This window comes from Molossus molossus, unplaced genomic scaffold (assembly GCF_014108415.1).
Source record: "Molossus molossus isolate mMolMol1 unplaced genomic scaffold, mMolMol1.p scaffold_m16_p_3, whole genome shotgun sequence".
In the NCBI taxonomy this organism is placed as follows: domain Eukaryota; kingdom Metazoa; phylum Chordata; class Mammalia; order Chiroptera; family Molossidae; genus Molossus; species Molossus molossus.
This window is the reverse complement of record NW_023425366.1, coordinates 95,230,844-95,250,475: the sequence shown is the minus strand read 5'-3', so window position 1 is coordinate 95,250,475 and position 19,632 is coordinate 95,230,844. Positions and strand designations below refer to the sequence as shown.

General features: G+C 49.9%; 1 protein-coding gene across 3 annotated transcripts; it reads left to right on the top strand.

Annotated features, from left to right (window-relative positions):
* The first annotated feature begins 134 nt into the window (after positions 1-134).
* LOC118641755 (pentatricopeptide repeat-containing protein 1, mitochondrial-like) lies at positions 135-19,566 on the top strand. Of its 3 annotated transcripts, none has more exons than XM_036279277.1 (9): positions 135-215; positions 2,646-3,138; positions 6,044-6,184; positions 8,858-9,076; positions 11,747-11,848; positions 13,792-14,487; positions 15,860-15,976; positions 16,703-16,885; positions 19,040-19,566. In XM_036279277.1, the coding sequence occupies exons 2-9, from the start codon at positions 2,668-2,670 to the stop codon at positions 19,220-19,222; spliced, it is 2,112 nt and encodes a 703-aa protein (XP_036135170.1). In that variant the 5' UTR covers positions 135-215; positions 2,646-2,667; the 3' UTR covers positions 19,223-19,566. The 3 variants fall into 3 exon arrangements, with proteins under 3 accessions (XP_036135170.1, XP_036135173.1, XP_036135172.1); XM_036279280.1 differs by lacking the exon at positions 135-215 and adding an exon at positions 324-358; XM_036279279.1 differs by lacking the exon at positions 135-215 and adding an exon at positions 382-486.
* The last annotated feature ends 66 nt before the right edge of the window (positions 19,567-19,632 follow it).

The window sequence follows — 19,632 nt, the reverse complement described above, 5'->3', positions numbered from 1 at the left end:
CCGCCTCGCCTTAACCTGGCCGCCGCCGCCACCGCCGGCGCCCGAGGTATGCCGGGAGCGCCCGGAGCCCGCGCCGGCCCCTCGCCAGTTCAGACCCGACCAATCGAGCGCGGAGGGCGGGCCTCTCTGCTAGGCCCGGCTAGCTGCCGGCCGGACGTCCGTCTAACTTGTAAGCACGCGCGGGGCGTTTGCGACGCAGACTGCGCCTGCCGAAGGTCGGCTGGGGCGCACCCCGGGGTGGGGGGCGGCTTGGAGGGGAAGGAGAGACGGGTGCGCGGCGCTGCGAGGCAAGGCGGGGACGCGGGTCCCGGGGGGTCGACGCAGGCACCGGGCTCGCGTTCACTGGGCTGGACTCGGAGTGAGTTCCTATTTGACCCGCGCAGGAACTCTGGATTCGGGGTCCGAGCGGGGACAGGCCAGAGGAACAGCGAGTGTCGCACCAGGGTTGAGCCGTGGGCGGCCGTTGAGGAAAACGAGGCTCTAAAGGCCAGTGTGGCGGGGTCGCGTTGGCCAGAGGCCGCGGGGGAGCGTCTGGGGAGGGTCGGGTCCTTCGAAGGAAGGCAGCGGCAGTGTCTCTCTGATTCAGGAGTTGTTAGCCTGGGCAGATTAATGAACTTGAGTAGGAAGAAAATTACACTTGTCTCTGCGTGAAATTGAGCATTTCCTTCCCTGACAGACGAGTAGTGTTAGCAGTGCCCAAAACTAGGTCGTGATTTTAAGTGGGGATGAATGTAAATGATAGAGATAGAGCATCGGCAACTACTACAAGCTATCATTTACACTCATCACTCCTTGACGTGATGACAGGATCTTGCTCTTTGTACTAGGAGAGCATAACTTTGTTTTAAAAACATTTGACACCTGTTTCGATATATTCTTTTTGTAACCCTATGTATTTCGTTTAATGCAGGTAAACACTTTATTTAATGTGACTACTTGAAAATTTAAAATTACTTATGTGCTCACATTCTATTTCTATGGGAGTTGCAGGCCTCATCAGACACAGATGGTAAAGGTCCTCTGCACCAGTGTCACTAGGATGCTGGTCAAGGGAGGCTGTCCTTGACCTGGGTTCAAAGCCAGACCAGTTCCGCAGCTGACCAGTCTGGCCCACAGCACTGCTGCAGGACCTCCAGCAAGTCACTCCCCTTCCTGGGCCTCACTTTTTTTTTTTATCCTCACCCAGGACACTTTTCCATTTTTGCTCAGATAAAGTGGGAGGGAGAGAGAGGAAGAGAGAGAGAGAGAAACGTCAATGTGAAAGGGACACATCGAGTGGCTGCCACCCACACGACCCAACCAGGGCCGGGGACAAACTGTAACCGAGGTACATGCCCTTAGCGGGAACCGAACTCGGGTTTCTCTGCACTGCAGGCCGACACTCTAACCACTGAGCCAAACTGGCCGAGACTGATATTATTATTATTATTATTATTATTTATTATTTTTTTAATTCTCACCCGAGGACATTGTTTGATATTTTGTTCAGATAGAGTGGGGGGGGGGAGAGAGAGAGAGAGAGAGAGAGAAACATCAACCTGAAAGGGACACATCGAGTGGTTGCCACCCACACAACCCAACCAGGGCCAGGGACAAACTGCAACCAAGGTACGTGCCCTTAGCGGGAACTGAACCTGGGTCTCTCTGGACCACAGGCCAACGCTCTAACCACTGAGCAAAACCGGCCAGGGCAGGACTGATTTTTTTTTTATGAAAGAGTTTCAAATATGCAGAGCAGGACCTCTAGCCTAGCACTGTCCAATAGCAATATAGTGGGAGCACGTATGTAATTTAAAATTTTTAAGTAGCCACATTAAATAAAGTAGAAAGAAATTGTGAAATGGAGAATTTTCTTTAGCCCAGTGTATCTAAAATATTATCATTTCGACATGTAAAATAATTGTGTATTTTACATTTTTTTTTGTACAAAAATCTTTGAATCTGATGTGTATTTTGTACTTATAGCTCGTCTCCATTTAGATTAGCATGTTTCATGTGCTACCATATTGGACAGCACAGCTCTAGCCCATTTGTCTACAACTTTTTGCAGAAAAGAAGTGCTTGGGTTAACTTTCCTGGGCACAGGGCCAAAAGCCAACATCTCCCCTCCCCCCCCAATAAATGATAATAGCTGCAATTTTGAACTATTAAATGCCAGGCATCTTATTTAATCCTTATAACCTCATGGTAAGGTGAGTGGGATTATCCTCATTTTATCGCTGAAGAAATTGAAAGGTCAAATAATAGTTACAGACACACAACTCTGGTCAGGTTGCAAACTCAGCTTCATTTCAGCACTTACTCTTTTAGATCATAGCTTGGTAATATCACTAGCTTATATCTATTGAGTGCCTACTGTGCCAACACTGTGCTGCATGCTACATATCTGAGATCTCATTCAATCATCGCCTCGTTCAAATAGTGCTGTGTGGGTGATGTTATAGTTAACCCCAGTTTACAGGTGAGGAGACTGATGCCAGAGCAGTGAGTGCCCAGGGACTCTGGACAGTTGTTTGGCAGAGCTGAAGTCAGAACCTAGGCTTTTTAACCTCAGGGCTCATGCTTGTAACCACTTTTCTATCTTCTCTCTGCCTTTTTGGATTATGAAGCTGAGTTGACTTCATTATTTTCCTGACCTATGCCAGGCCCTGGAGGTAAAAGCCAGCGATGGACCTGATGAGACTTGCCCAGCTCTTCGTCAGCCCCCGCTCCCTGTCCATCCTGCAACACCTTGACCCTCTCAAAGCCAGGTGGGCAGGAGGTAGGGAGGGGCCTGCATGGCTGAGGGCCATGGGGCCGACTGGGCCAATACCAGCAGCCTGTAGCAGCTCCCTCTCTCAGCTGCCCCTCAGCCAGGGGAGCCAGAAGAACACACGCAGCCTCAGCTCTGATCCGAGCCAGCCCAGCTCCATGGCCACCCAGGAGGAAGAAGAGGAAGAGAGCTTTGGGACTCTTTCCAATAAATACTCCTCCCGGAGAATGTTCCACAAATCGACAGCCCAGTTGTATAACCTACGGCTCAAGGAACAAGATCAAGAAGATAAGGAAAGGGAGCTGGAGCCAAAATCATGGCAAGGCCGGAGAAACACCCCTTACTGGTACTTCTTTCAGTGCAAACACCTGATCAAGGAAGGAAAGGTGAGGAAACCTTTGGATTCTGCTACTCCTGGCTCCTACATCCCTGGTAGCTCAGTACTTTGTGAGGGCCCACCCTACCTTTATAATCTCTAAAGGTAGGGGTGCTCAAGGCTCTTCTCTTCTCTGTCTTCACTCTTTAGGTGCTGTACTAGGTGACCCACCAGCCTCCTGGCTTTCAGAGCCCCCTCCTCACTGCAGTTCTCATGTTCATATCTCCAGCCTGGCCTTCCCATGGACTCCCAATATGTGTATCCAGCTACCTTCTCGCCATCTCCCTTACACTTGCCCACATTGACCTGAAATTGTTCTAACCTTGTTTTCTCTACACTTCATCTTACTAAATGGCAACTCCATTATTCCATCTGCCCAGGCTGGATGCCTTCAGGTCATTCCTAACTCCTCTTTCTCTCACCAGCTCTAACTTCAAAATGTTGCCAGTCCTAGCACTTCTCATGACACCACTACTGAATGCCCAGGCCTAGCCTTCTTCTTGCCCCTTACACTTGTCACAGGGCTCTCCACCACTCTTGCCACCTCCTGCCCAGATGATAGCTCAAAACACAGAGCCGTCCTATTAAAGCAGAAAGCAGACAGTGTTACTCCTTCCTCCAAAACTCCTAATGTATTCAGTGACAATGAAGATGTTCATTTTCTTCATGATAATGACATTGCATTTATGTTTAAAATTCTATTAGAGGTATGTGTTGAAGATTTTATGAATGAAATGATAAGATGTCTGGAATTTACTTTAAAAGTTCTGCGTAGGCCCTGGCTGGTTTGGCCCAGCAGTTAGAGTGTCTTCCCATAGACCAAAGAGTCGCGGGTTCTATTCCAGTCAGGGGCACGTACCTCGGTTGCCATTCGTCCCTGGCCCTGGTCGGGGTCATGCGGGAGGCAGCCAGTCAGTATGTCTCTCTCACATCGATGTTTCTCTTTAACTTTCTTTCTCTATCTCTCTCCCTCCTACTCTATCTGAAGATAAATGGAAAAATATTCTTTGGTGAGGATTAAAAAACAAAGTTCTATTTAGCCCTGGCTGGTTTGGCTCAGCAGTTGGATAGTCAGCTGGTGGAACAAAGGGTCGCAGGTTTGATTCCTGGTCAAGGGTAAAAAAAAATTCTTTTTTATTACAGATGTCCCTCTCTCCTTTTTTCCCCTTTGATATCCTCCTCCCCACCCTCACTGTCTTGTTGTCTGTGTCCATTGGTTGTGATATATGTGTATAAGTTCTTTGGTTTAACTCTTCCTGTCCCACCCCCATTCCCTCTGAGGTTTGTCAGTCTGCTCCCTACTTCCATGTTTCTGGATCTGTTTTTTTCATCAGCTTATTTTGTATATTATATTCCACAAATAAGTGAGATCATATGGTATTTGTCTTTTCTCTGATTGACTTATTTCACTTAGCATAATACTTTCCAGGTCCTGCCATGTCATCTCAAAGGGTAAGAGATCTTTCTTTCTTACAGCTGCGTAGTATTCCATTGTGTAAATGTACTATAGCTTTTTTATCCACTCATCTACTGATGGGCACCTGGGCTGTTTCCAGGTCTTAGCTATTGTAAATAGTGCTGCTATGAACATAGAGGTGCATATATTCTTTATGATGGGTGTTTCAGACTTCTTAGGATATATTCCTAGAAATGAAATCACTGGGTCAAATGGCAGTTCAATTTTTTATTTTTTGAGGAAACACCATATTGTTTTCCATAGTGGCTGCACCAGTCTGCATTCCCACCAGCGGTGTGCTAGAGTGCCCTTTTCTCCACATCCTCGCTAGCACTTGTTGTTTAATGATTTGTTGATGGCAGCCATCTGGCAGGTGTGAGGTGATACCTCATAGTCATTTTAATTTGTATCTCTGATGATTAGTGACGTTGAGCATTTTTTCATATAGAGTGCAGAGCATATATGAAACAAGATGGGCCAAATGCTAATAATGATTGTAGTTAACACTGTTATCTCTATTTTTGAAATTTTTTGTAATGAAAAGTTGAGAAATAAACAAAGAGAAGCAGAGCCCTTATACTGGCTTATGAAGTCTGTGGTATTTGCCACCACCACCATTCCATGCCTCCCCTTACCTTGCTGCCTTCATCCCTGCACTTACCCTACTGCAGTCATTCTAGCCTCCTCTCTTCTCCTCCAACTTCCGGGCACACTCCTGCCTCAGGGCCTCTGCACTGCTGTTCCCTCATATAGCCATGGGGCTCCTTCTCTCACCTCCTTCAGATCTTTGTTCACCTGTCACCTTCTGAGGCCTGCTTGACTGTCGTATCTGAACCTCCTACGTGTTTCTGGCACTGCTTTGTTTTCTTCAATGCACCTATGACCACTTGACATAACTATATATTTTTCTTAGTTATCTTGTTTGGTGTCTGTCTTTCTGAACAAGAAGATGAACTCGATGAGGGAGCTCCCTCTTATTCTCAGCTGTATCCTCAACAAATAGATCTTGCCTGGCATATAGTAGGACTCAGTAACTGGTTGAATGAATGGATTAAAAAAATAAGGAGTAAAGGAGTGAACCAAAGATTTAAAGGGGAATGGTTTAGGGGTTGGGATGGGGCAAAGACAGCTGTGGGCCAAGGGAGTTTGCAATTGGAGAGAGCTAGTCACCCAGGGCTGCCATCCTACACCATCACAGGAGGCTGTAACCATGGGGTTGAGAGTTCCCATAGTTGGTGGGAATCCTATGCTCTTTCCTTCCTCGCTACCACAAAGCTCCCATGCGGCAGAGCACAGGGACCAAGAGGATGGTGACAGAGGCCTAGGGTAGGTGTTTGGTTCCTGGCCAGGCCTGGTCTTGGGCTCAGGGAGGGTCCCTCAATCTCAAATTCCCTCCCTCTGCTGAGGATCTCTGAGGCCACCCTGAGCTCCCTTCATTGTTTTCTCCTTCTTCCCCCAGCTGGCTGAGGCCCTGGACCTGTTTGAGAGGCAGATGCTTAAGGAGGAGCGACTCCAGCCCCTTGAGTGCAACTACACGGTGCTGATTGGGGGCTGCGGGCGGGCCGGCTACCTGAAGAAGGCTTTCAGGCTCTACAGCGATGTGAGTGGGGGGCATAGGGGTGGCAGGGCAAGACTGAAGAACATGAGTTTTGGGACAAAAAGCTGGGTGCCAATCTTGAATGTGTCACCTGCTAGTCCATGACTCTGGGAAAATGATTCAACCTCTTCAGCCTCAGTTTCATCATCTGTAAAATGGAAGTGATCGTGGATGAGATTACATGGGAAGTTCTCCAGCATCTGCCTGGACCTTGGCAGGTCCCAACCATCCCCTTCTTATTCCACTGCTATTCCCAGTTTGTTTGTGTTCCTTTTCTCTCATCCCCATCCTCACTCCCATGCATGCACATACATGGCACCTTTTGTCCAACGTTGGTCCTTTGAAAAAGGGCTTTTATTCCTCTTGGAAGATGGTTTTACTTTATATTCACCCACCTCTGGAGTGTGTCGTATTTGTTATTCTCAGAGCCAAGAAGCTATTTTCTTTGTGAGTCAGGAAAGATCTGTGGACTGTAGCAGAAGTGATCCCATCTTCTGCAGCCAGAAGCTAGGACATCCTTTATTCCAGCAAGAATTCTTGGGAGCCTTAGTCTTGTCATTTGGAACACTTGTACTCTAGACCTGATAATCTCTAGCTGGAAGCAAGGGGAGGAATTGTATTTACAAATGATAAGGTAACATATTCTTTAGAAGACCTAATTAAATATGGTATAGAAAAATAAGAGGCTGCCCTGATCACCTAGTCAGCAGAAAAGCATTCAGGTGCTAAGTGAATGGGGTGTGGGGGGGTATGTAGTACATTTATTGTGGCTCTTGGTTAAGAGTCCTTAGCAGTACTTCCTTATGCTTGGAGGATCCTTAAGTGACCTCCTCAGAAAAGCCCAGGTCATTCTATTTAACTTTACTTATTTTCTATTACTTTGCTGCTTCCACCCCCTGCCCCCAACATTTTATTTTAGAATAACTTTAGATTTATAGAAAAGTTGCAAAGGTAATATAAAAAGTTCCCAAATACTCCCACTGCTGCCCCCCCATGTTAACATTATGCTGGTACATTTGTCAAAACTAAGAAACCACTGTTAGTTCATAGTTCATTATTGTTAACTAAACTCCATACTGTATTTGGATGTCACCAGTTTTTTACTGATATCTTCTTTCTATTCTTCATTCAATCCAGGTTCCCATACTGGCTCCTTTAATCTGTGATATTTTCTGACATTTCTGTTTTTCATGATCTTGACAGTTTTGAGTAGTACTGGTCAGAGTTTTGTAGAATGTCCATCATTTGAGAATTTATACATTCTCATGGTGAGACTGGGGTTATGGGTTTGAGGAAAATATTACAGGGGTGAAGTGCCCTTCTTTTTTTTTTTTTTATCCTCACCCGAGGACATTTTTTTTTGTTCAGATAGAGTGGGAGGGAGAGAGAGGAAGAGATAGAGAGAGAGAAACATCGATGTGAAAGGGACACATTAAGTGGTTGCCACCCGCACGATCCAACCAGGGCCGGGGACAACTGCAACCGAGGTACATGCTCCTAGTGGGAACCGAACCCGGGTCTCTCTGGACCGCAGGCCGAGGCTCTAACCGCTGAGCCAAACCGGCCAGGTCATGAAGTGCCCTTCTTATATAAGGGCTTCACAACATCGGTGTGACTTAACACAGGAGACATTTACTTCGGTCACTTGGTTAATTGGTATTTGCTAGGTTTTTCTACCATGAAGGTACTATTTTTCATCCTGTGTTCTGTGGGTGTCCTTCACAGCACTTACTACAGTTGTTGGTTACTTGTCTGTTGTGTGCCTCATCCTCTAGAGTATAGGCTCAGTGAGTCAGGCTGTATCTGTCCTGGTTACCAATGTCCTTAGTACACATCTGTTGAATGTGTGAATACATATAGAACCTCCATCATCCTTGAAGTCAGAATCACTGTCTTCATTTTCCAGATGAGGAAATTGAGGCCTGGAGAGATGAAGTACCTTGTCCAAGGTCACTCCTTGGGATTTGAGGCCAAAATGGCCAGACCAGGGCTCTTCACACTTTTCCATAACAGTTTGTTGCCTGCCTTGATCACTGGGAAACAGTGATCTCTTAGAGGAGCTCAGTCACCCAGAGGGCTTGATTGGCATAGTATTGGCCCCAGCCTGGGGTTTGTGACTCTGCAGGTTGTGGGGCCCTGCGATGTGTTGTAGTAATATGCTCCTAGCTGCTGCTGGTCTGTCAGTCACTCTCCTACCCAACCCTTGCAACAAGCTTTCAAGGTGACAGTATCATTCCTATTTTTTTCAGTGAGGAGCTAACTTGCCCACCACCCTTCAATTAGTAAACATTGGAGCTGGGCTTTGATTGCTACCTCCCACCCTTTCCCAGAGCAGACCCACTCTAGGACCCCTTAATAGTCAAGGCAACCTGGTTGGCCAGAGGGTGAGAGCATCAGGTGCTTATAGCACCTCAGGCCCAGGGTGAGCTGATGAGCTCCATGGGGAGGATAGTTTGGTGCAACTGGGATTCAAGGTCAGTTTTCAGAGTCCTTTTGGCTGAGTTGGGTCTGCAAAGCTGAGCTCTGATGTGCCACTCAGCTCTGCCTTGGTGCAGGCCCTACTCCCAGACCTGTTTAATGTAGTGGTGGAGTCCTCTCTAACTTCCTTGGAGTGGCTGTCACCTGTGTGTCCAGATGATTCTGGAGCCATCTCCAAGTCTCTCCCCATCTCTACAGATGAAAAAGCGGGATCTGGAGCCCTCAGATGCCACCTATACAGCCCTGTTCAATGTCTGCGCTGAGTCCCCCTGGAAGGACTCCGCTCTGCAGAGTGCCCTAAAGCTACGGCAGCAGCTGCAGACCAACAACTTCCAGCTCAACTTGAAAACATATCATGCCCTGCTGAAGATGGCTGCCAAGTGTGCAGACCTTAGGATGTGCCTGGATGTGTTCAAGGTGGGGATGTCCTTCCTTCCTGCCTTCCACTCGGGACCTGTCCCATGTGACAGGTGTGAGGCTGTGGCCATCTGTCTGTCTCACATAGGAAGGTTCAGGGACCACTGAAACAGGTCCCATGCTGGGCTTGGGAATTCACAGATGAATCTGATGAGACCCTGATCTCAGAGTCCTTGGTCCAACAGACAGAGAGGCCCCTAACCCCATGAGGACAGTGGGGTCTGCGCTGCTGTGTCCTGTTGTGTGGGACTCAGTGGTGCCATGGAGGAGGGTAGCCTCATACCACTAAAGATGAGTCTGCTCACCGGAATGGCCTCCTGCTTAGAAAGAGCAGTAGGAGCTCAAGCCCTGGTCCAGGGAGTTTTGGAGTCCAGCCATTTGTTGTGTCAGGTTTGAGGGAAATGGGCGAGCGGAGGCATGGGAGCGCTGAACATGGCCTGTCTGTGTTAGAGCTTTGGCCTGTAGCCTCTTATATTTCTCAGTGACCCTGTAAGAAGGTTTTTTTTGTTTTAAATCTTCACCCGAGGATACTTTTTTCCATTTTTATCTTCAGATAGATGGCGGGGGGTGGGGAGACATCGACATGAGAGAGACACATTGACTGGTTGCCTCCCGCACAACCCCGACCAGAGCCGGAGACAAATCGCAGTCGAGTACATGGCCTTGAATGGAATCGAACCTGCGACTCTTTGGTCTGCGGGCCGACACTCTACCACTGAGCCATACTGGCCAGGGCCGTAAGAAGGTTTTTTATTCCCAGTTTACAGAGGAGGCCAAGGTGGGGTTTGAGTAGGGCGTACCACGAGCAGGGTGGCAGTTCTGCTTTCTCAGATTGCAAGGAAGCGAGACAGTTGCGAGTTAATACTGAAACAGGCTTATGGGAAGCAGGGAAGGTCCTAGGTCACCACAGCCAAACCTCAGGAGAACCAGGGCAGTGTCAGGCAGGGCTCAGCATGCCCTTGGCAGCCTTATCCTCATACTCTTCCCTCAGGCATTTCTCACACTGTTCTTACCTTCTACCAAGAGCGACTTGATTGCTTTCTGTCTCCCTGCTACATCACTGACTGCTGCTTTTCCTCACTGCACATAGCGAGGTCCCATCTGCCCATCCCAGGTTAGAGGACCCAAGGGACTGTCCAGGCACTAAGTGATGCAGAGCAGCCTTCGGTCAGTCCCTGGCTTGGTAACCTTGAGTGGGCCTGCTCTGCTGGAGAGGCAGGATCATGGGGTCTTGAGCCTGGAGACCTCCCTGTGAGGGACAGATTCTTTCAGAGGGTGCTGTGGGCAAGGCTGGTACCTGAAGCTTCCAGAAGTGTGGCTGATAGGACTCTCGCCTGACTTGTCTGGAGATGTTAGATTAGTTTTTAGGCAGGTCATTCTGGCTGGTAGGGGAAGGAGCCAGTTAAGAGATAGCTATGACGCCTGGCTGGTGTGGCTCAGTGGTTGAGTATCGACCCATGCACCAAGAGGTCACCAGTTCAATTCCTGGTAAGGGCACATGCCCAGGTTGTGGGCCAAATCCCCAGTGTGGGGCATGCCGGAGGTGGCCAATCAGTGTTCTCTCTCATCGATGTTTCTCTCAGTCTCCCTCTCCTTTCCTCTCTCTCTCTCTCTTTAAAAAAAAAGAGAGAGCTCAGTCGGTGTGGCTCAGTGGTTGAGCGTCAACCCATGCACCAAGAGGTTGCTGGTTTGATTCCTGGTCAGGGCATATGCTCGGGTTGTGGGTCAAATCCCCAGTGGGAGGCATGCAGAAGGCGGCCAATCAGTGTTCTCTCTCATCAGTGTATCTGTCTCTCTCTCCCTCTCCTTGTCCCTTTCTCACTAAAATCAATGAAGGAAAAAAAAAAAAAAAAGAAATAGCTGTAGCCCTGGCCGGTTTGGCTTAGCGGTTGAAACATTGGCCGTGGACCAGATAGTCCTGGGTTTGGTTCCCACTAGGGGCACGTACAAAAAAATAAATAAATGAAAGAGCTGTACATATACAGGAGAGAGAGCACAGACTTAAAATCTCACTGAGGTGGGAGGGTTGGTGACGAGGGGAGGCAGGAAAATGGCAGCACGGGGGTGGGAGCACCTATGCAGACAAGAGAGACAGAGGCAGACAGGCTGGAGGAGGAGACCCTGAGGTGCTGAGAGGTAGGAGTGTCTCAAGAAGGCAATGCTAACTCCAGCTGGCCCTAGAGAGACCAGTGGTAACTAGTGCCTTGAGCACTTGCTGTGTGCAGTCACCACACTGTTTCGTGTGGTTGTTCAAAGATCCTCTAAGGCAAATGCTGCCTGTGATCCTGCTTCACGGGTGATGAAACTGCCAGGGAGCCTTGCCCACACTCCCACAGCTGGCCAGTGGTGGAGCTGGGATTTGATGCCGGCTCTTCAATTCCAGTTTCCAGTACAGGGGCTAAAAGTGGCCACTGGGGTAGTCTTTGCAGAGGGGCTGCACAGAAGTGATAGGAGCAGCTGGGAAGAGAGGCCTGGGAAAGGAAGGAGGAGGAAGTGCAGTCAGAGTTGGACGGCTCTGCTCAGGGACTGGTTATAAGCTGGCCCCAGAGCTGATTCAGGCCCCACCACTTTAGGATGTGCCCCAGGAGTGTTTGCCCTGAGTCAGACCCACTGGGCAGGCCTGGGCTCTGCCATAGGCTCCCAACAGGTTCTTCTTATTCCCTCCCCCAGGAAATTATTCATAAAGGGCATGCGGTCACAGAGGAAACCTTCAGTTACCTGCTCATGGGCTGCATCCAGGATAAGAAGACAGGCTTCCGATATGCCCTACAGGTCTGTCCCTCCTGACTCTGCCTTCCTGCCTCTCGTGTGTCCTCTTGGGCCTGTGACCAGTGCAAACAGTGATCTTGTGTACATTTCTTGAGCTGCTGCTACTGCCCTGGGCTGGGTGTTTTTATATTTGCAATATTTTGGCCTTCCCAGAGCACAGTGCTCCCCTGCCTCTCCTCATTTTACAGATGGCTGGCACAGGAGGCCCTTGGAGGTGGTGGTGGCATGGCTGCCCTAAGAGTGAGGGCACAGCCAGCCCGTGCTCTCCTAATCTGCTCGGTAGCCTTCTGTGCCGCCAACCTGCATCTGCAAAGCTTACAGTCCTTGAATGCCTGCAGCATACCTGTCTCAGGTACTTGCTCAACCATCTGCCCCAGCACCCACCCCCAGCATCTCTGCAGGGGAACCTCAGGAGCTGCATGTAGTTCCAGGAAAGACTCACAGACATCAAGGTCAAGACATGCTGCTCTAATCCCACCTTAGATTCCCAGGAAGAACTCCACTCATCAAGTGGGTAGGCAGTATTAGCAGTGGTAACAGCTGTTCTAGCTCCTCAGAGTTGGGAAAGACCGGCAGCTCATCTAGAGCCCTCCTACTTCAACGGTAGCCCACACACCAGCAACAGCAGCATCACCTGGGACTTGCCAGGGTCTCAGACCCCCTCCCCCATCCCCACACACTACATCCAAATAAGCATTTCATCAGGATCCCAGGCAGTCAGTCCACACACAGTTCAAGCCTCAGTGATCTGGGACAACCCTGGGCCAAATGCCTCCCCTATACAGATTCCCTGGAAGGAGCAGCCGCCGGCCATCAGCAAGCTTTATAGTGAAAACCAGTCAAGACCTAGTTCTTCCCTCTCCTTGGCCTAGATCTGTTCTAGTTAGAAACAATGTGTAATACTAGTAGCTATGTACAATGTCTTGCACTTATTAAACTGTTTGAGCTAGGCACCATTAGCCTCGTTTTACAGGTAAGGAAACTGAGGCTCCCAGAGGTTAAGTAACTTGCCTTAGTTCCCACAGCCACCAAACAGTAGAGCTAGGATTTGAACTGAGGTTCATCTGACTCTAGAGTCAGAATTCCTGCCACCATGGGATAGGGTACTTGTCCCTGCTGAAACTCAGTTCTGTCAACATTCCCTGTGGAGGTGCTTGCCAAACCCTTGCTCTCCTCAACACCCTGCCTGGCTATAGCAGCCTTCTTGCTAGGTGTACCCACCTGAGCCTGACTAGCCTCTGCCTCACCTGCACACTGGTCTCTGATGAGGGCAGGAAGTCAGAGCTCTAGGCCCACTAAGTGTCATTTTCCGTTGAGTGTAGAGAGAAAGAGGAGCAAGTGATACCTTGAGCCCATGCAGTGCTGTCTTGGTGTCAGTCACCCAGACATCAGAGCAGAGTTTGGAGAACACACAGAGCATACTGGACACTGCTGGGGATGAAAATGATCTCATTTCGTGAGGAAGCGGGCTGCCTAGGCCCACAGTCTGGCTGAGTCCCCCTTCACCCACACCTGCCTTGTGCCGTCAAGTGTGAGAAGGCTGCCTGGGCAGGGCTCACAGTAGGCACTCAGGAAGTGCAGCTGAATCCAATCCTTAAGTTGGCCTAGACACTTCCAGAACCTCACCTCTCTGAACCATCCAGCCCCAGGGGAGTGCAGAGGTAGGCAGAGACCTAGGGCAGAGCCCATTCCCTGGTACAGGAGCCCTGAGAGAGGGCAAAGGGATGAAACTGTGAGAACAGTTTTGGGGTGAGCTAAAGGGAGAAAAGGAAGTTTTCCACAGAGTTTCCAGATGCTTAGGATTCTTAGTTGCCCAGAGCCTGGTGTGGAGTCAGATACTCTGGGTCCTTACTGCACCCTTTGTGTTTGCCAACTGGTTGTTGACTCTCAGTGCCTCCTTCCTCCTGAGAGGGATCATGGAGCTGAGGCTGGTTTCTCCCTCGCAGGTGTGGAGGCAAATGCTGAGTCTGGGGCTGCAGCCCAGCCGGCATGGCTACAACCTACTTTTGGTGGCAGCTCGGGACTGTGGCCTGGGGGACCCAGAAGTGGCCTCAGCACTGCTCCTGAGGCCCAGGGAAGAGGTGGTGCCACTCCAGCCCCCGGCAGGTGGGCGGCAGGCAAGGAGGAAAGCCCAGGCCGGGACAATTGACAGAGTGTCAGCTAAGTTGCAGGTGGAGACCCTGGAGAGGCAGCTGTTTCTGGAACCTTCTCAGGCACCTGAGAGGCCTCCAGAGCCTCGGGAGGACAGAGTCCCCAGCAAGGCCCAGCCCGAGATGGACCCTGACCACACTGTGGCCCTTGCCTCCATGACCTCTCAGCTGCTTCCCAGGGGGCTGGAGGTCAACCTCCTGAGTCTGGGGGTGGTTCCTCCCATTGTGGTCTCCTTTGGGACTGTGACCACCTCAGCTGACAGGCTGGCTTTGATGGGGGGCCTGGAGGGCTTCCTGGGCAAGATGGCAGAGCATGGACTCCGGCCTGACATCAAAACCCTTACGCTGCTGGCTGAGGTGGTAGATCCCAGTAGCCCTGCGGAGTCCTCGCTGCTGACCATCCTGGACACGCACCAGGTGGAGGCCGATGTGACATTCTTCAACACTCTGATGAGGAAGAAGAGCAAGCTGGGCGATCTGGAGGGGGCGAAGGTGAGCGTGGAGGCAAGCACGGGGCTCTGGCCTGGAGCCCTCCTTCCCCTTCCCTCCTCTGACCCTCTGACTGTGGGACCTGGCTCCCTGCCAGGTGTCACATCCATTTCCACAGTCAGTGGGGCAGACTGTCCAGAGCCCCTGTTGTGGGCTCGGGTGAAGAGGTAGGAATTGAGTGAGCTGCACTCTCTTCCCTCTTCAAGGAGCTCACAGATTGGTGGGAGGCAGACACCAGACACATCCTTACACTGATGAGGAGCACAGGGGGCCACATGGCTTGAGAGGCTGGTGGCTCCTAGTATCCCTACCCTTTAGCCACCCTACCTCACTAACATCACACTTACTCTGTGCTAGATCTGTTCTAAGAACTCCACATCCATTTGTTTCTTTACTGATCACATCCCACTTCACAGATAGAAACACCAGCCCTCTCGGGATTGTTTCTATTCATATGACATGTTTCTTTTTTTTTTTTTTATCCTCACCCGAAGACATTTTTTGATATTTTGTTCAGATAGAGTGGGAGGGAGAGAGAGAGAGAGAAACATAGACGTGAAAGGGACACATCGAGTGGCTGCCACCCACACGACCCAACCAGGGCCGGGGACACACTACAACCAAGGTACGTGCCCTTAGCGGGAACTGAACCCGGGCCTCTCTGGACCGCAGGCTGACACTAACCACTGAGCCAAACCGGCCAGGGCTCATATGACATGTTTCTATGTGATGCTTTTTTTTTTTTTTTTTTTACCAGAGCACTAACCTGGGCACTTGTGAACATCAAAGATGACAAAGACACAGCCTCTGCCTTCAGGCCCACAGCGTAGAGTGCTCCTTTCTCTACATAAGCTAAATACAATAAACCCTCTCCCAGGAGCCTCCCTGGCCCGGCCAGGCTGAGCCAGGTGTCCTCTACCCTTTCCTCACCTCCTGCCCAGGCTCCTCAGCTAGCACTTACCACACTGTTGTTAGCTACTCCCATCCTGGACCACGGGATCATGAGCCTGTAAGGCCCCTGGTGCTCCAAGGACATTGAAGGCCTAAGGAATGGATGGCCAACAGAGGAGTAGAGAGGGATAGGAATATGAAGTGCATTCAGGGAGAAGGGACAGCATACTGGAGACGGGAAATCTGGAAGGCAAGGTGTACTTGTAGAGCAGCTGCATTCTGGGGAGCTGGCTGTACAGGACCCTAGGCCCTTGAATGCTGGGCTGAGGCCAGTGCCCAATGAGGCCAGCAGAGGGAGCCTGAGGCCTTGGAGCAGAGCTGTACCGCTGGGGCCTATAGTGTCCTTCCAAGGGCTTTCACAGACCAGGCTTTTGCCAAGGCTGGTGGGTTACAGCTTCTGGTGATGCCATGTCTGTTCCCATAGACGCTGCTGCCAGTGCTGGCAAAGAGGGGAATCGTCCCCAACTTCCAGACATTCTGCAATTTGGCCATTGGGTGCCACAGGCCACAGGATGGTCTGCAGCTGCTGGCAGACATGAAGGTGAGCGGGCCCAGCCTGGGCAGGAGCACTTGGGAGGGTACTCAGGAAGAAATCTGGGTGGGGGAAAGTGAGGGTACTTCCTTATCCCCCCAGGCCTCTGCAAGGTGTACTTGTAGAGCAGCTAAACTCTGGGAAGCTGGCTGGACAGGATAAATTTTGTGTGTGGGGGGGGGCAGTGGAGTCACTAACTGCAAGTGTAGAATGATCACTGGTCCAATTTCGGGGAAAGTAGACCCTGGTGAGCTGCTACAGGAATGGGCATTGAGAGCAGGTATGTTACAGTCTTGAAAGTGGTGGCAGTGGGGTGAGATTGAGGGGTGGGGACAGGTCTTGGTCCCAACACTCTGGAGGGATAGAGGGTAGACTGGAGCAGGAACTTATCAGAATTCTTGGGGGGTGTGTGTGCAGTAAACCCACAGCCAAGAACTGAGGAGGTGGTCTTCTGCCCGTGATTTACTGCCTTAGTCCACTGATCTCTGAGAGCAACATTCTCTCTCTCCAAGTTCTTCAGGACTGAGAGGATAAGCCATGTGGGATGGGCCCACAGAGTTGGCACCTTGGAGTGGGCAGTGCAACCCATTGTTGCTATGAGGTTCTACCCTTCTGGTCACTGGTCTGAAGAGCAGACTTGACTAGCAGGGTAACTCACCAAGCTGGACATGCTGCAGCAGGCATTGCCCCAACAGTCACCATCATCTCACTGTTTGTATGTCTGTGATGTTCCAGAAATCCCAGATGACCCCCAACACCCACATCTATAGCACCCTCATCAATGCAGCCCTCAAGAAGCTGGACTACACCTATCTCATCAACATCCTGAAGGACATGAGGCAGAACAGAGTCCCAGTGAATGAAGTGGTCATCCGCCAGCTGGAGTTTGCAGCCCAGTACCCCCCCACCTTTGACCGGGTATGTGCACCAAGCTCTACTGTGCCCATTGTCTCCTTAGCCAGTGCCACCCCCCATCCCTGGTTCTGGTCTTCTGGGATTGGTATTCTTTTGCTTTAAATTGTCAGTGGCTGCCCTTAGAACTCCCAAACCCTCTAGACCACAGCTTGCAAGCCCCTGTCTACGTGGCTTTCTTCTCAGGCCACTCTTCCCTTTGTTCAGTCTGTCAGTCCCATTTGACTTCTGTCCTTTCTAGATAACACCAGCCTTTTTCCTGCCTCAGGCTGTGTGCATTCTATGTGCCTTAAATAGGCTCCCCCTGCTTTTTCACATGACTAGCACCATCTCACCCTGTAGGTCTCAGTTTAAATGGCTTTCTCAGAAGATACCCAGCTGGTGCCTCTCTCCCTTCCCATTATATACATACAGCACCTTTTCACCATGTTGCACAGCCTATACTCTTACATGTGCGCATGTGTAACTCTCACCTTCATGAAATTATAAGTCCCTAGAGGTGAAGACTCTCTGCCTTGTTTACCTGGATCCCTGGTGCCTGCCAACTGCCTGTCCCCAATATGGACTGTTGTCAAATGAAGGGACAGCAGTAGGGCAGTGATAGAATCTGTTCTGTAATGGCCACTTCTCTCTCTCTGCTGTTCTGAGGATATCAGAATCTGGGAGTTTAGTTTTTTTAAAAATATTTTTTTATTGATTTTTTAGAGAAAAAGGAGAAATAGAAACATTGATGAGAGAGAAACTCAATCGGCTGCCTCCTGCATACCCCTTGCTGGAGATTGAGCCTGCAACCAAGGCATGTGCCCTGACTGGGAATCAGACTGGGACCTCTCAGTCAGTGGGAAAACACTCAATCCACTGAGCCACACCGGCCGGGCTGGGGTTTGAGTTTTTAGGTCTACTGAGTTAGACCCTGTGCTGAACTCCTCCAGAGCATCTGTGGCCTGGAGGAGCACCATCCCAATGGATAGGGAGACAAGTCAGCAAGGACACACCAGGCTGTGGGGGCATGGGGTCAATGACAGCTGTGCAGGTGTGATGCATGAGTGCCATTTTGAAGGCTTAGTAAGAAATTAGTGAGACAGCATTGGAGAGTATGCCAGGCACAGAGCATAGCTGGGTATCTTTGAACAGTTGTTAGTCTTATTGATTCCGCAGAGTTCTTCATGTATCCTGGATACTAGTCTTGTTGGTTGCATGTTGCAAATATCTTCTAGTAAGTAGGTTGTCTCTTCACTCTGTGGCGTAGGGCCCACTACGGGTCTTCTCAGGTTGTCAGCAGTTCCCAGACTACCAAACCACTTAAGCTTATTGTGTTGAAATCATACATTCGTACTCCCTTATGAGTGGACTTTTTTCCTATTTGTGATTGTGAAGGTTTTGCTCTATGTACTTTCAGGCTTTATTAGATACATACAACTTTAGCATTGTTTTTCTTTTCTTTAAATATCCTACATTTTATTTAATTAAAAAATTTATTTTTTCTTTTATTGATTTTAGAGAGATGGGGGTTAGATAGGTAGAAACATCGATTGGCTGTCTCCTGCATGCCCCCCACTGGGGATTGGGCCCAACAATCTGGGTATGTGTCCTAACTGGGAATTGAACTGGCGACCTCTTGGTGCATGGGTTGATGCTCATCCACTGAGCCACACTGGCCATTGTTAAATCTTTTGAATCAACATCATGTGGTCTTTATTTGATACTTTTATGTCTGGGTTTTTTGTGTTTTTTTTGGTATCTGCCTGGTACCTCGTTTCCACCTCTCCATAGAGACCACTGGCAGCAGTGCTGAGCTGGTGGTCAGAAGGGAGACTGGCTGTGCTGAGGGGGTGGCACTCAGCAGACCAGGAGGCAGAGTTGGTGGGGCACAGCATTTCTAGCTTGGGGGACTGGGGTGACATTCTTGGGTACAGGAGCAGAACAACACAAATTTAGGAAGGACTGTTAGTATTTGGGAATCTGGGTCTGCCTCATGGTATAGCAACTTCGCTTTTCTATAGTATACTCAGGTATTAAACAGCTTTTGTGCCCTCTTCCCTTTCCACAGCTTCCCTGGGGCCTGAGCCAGCTGCTGTGTGTTGGGATTAGCTATGGGCAGTGTGTAGTGATTCTACTTGTGGCTCTGAACCCTTGCATTCCATGCTTTTCCAATTACAGTACAAAGGAAAAAACACCTACTTGGAGAAAATTGATGGTTTTCGAGCTTATTATAAGCAGTGGCTGAAAGTGATGCCAGCAGATGAAACCCCCCACCCATGGCAGAAATTCCGGACCAAGCCCAAGGGGGACCAAGACACTGTTCCTGAGGCGGATATGGACAGAGGCCTTGGGGGCAGGTGATGGGGAGACCCAAGAGGACCTCCAGCAGAGCTGGAACAGAGTGCACAGTTTTCACAGCACTTTGTGGGAACTCCAGAAGTCCCTTTCATATTAAAGACAAATGAATGTGCTGGTGTAGTCTCAAGCATGACAAAGTTTGGCCAGAGTTAAGAGCTGCAGTATTTTGTACAATGACAAATGCTGGGCCTAGGGTGTCTGACAAGTTCACGACAGACAACACAGCTTGGGCCACTTCGGCACATCATCTCAGGCTGTCCTCACCTGAGAGGTTGTCATCCCCATGACTGATAAGGAAAGTGAATTTGATCACGGTCACCTGGTACCTAAAGAGGTTGGAGTCGGGACTGAATCCCAAGGGCCTGGCGCGCTCCCACTGGGCTCCACAGACTGCTGGCTCAGTGAAAGAACTA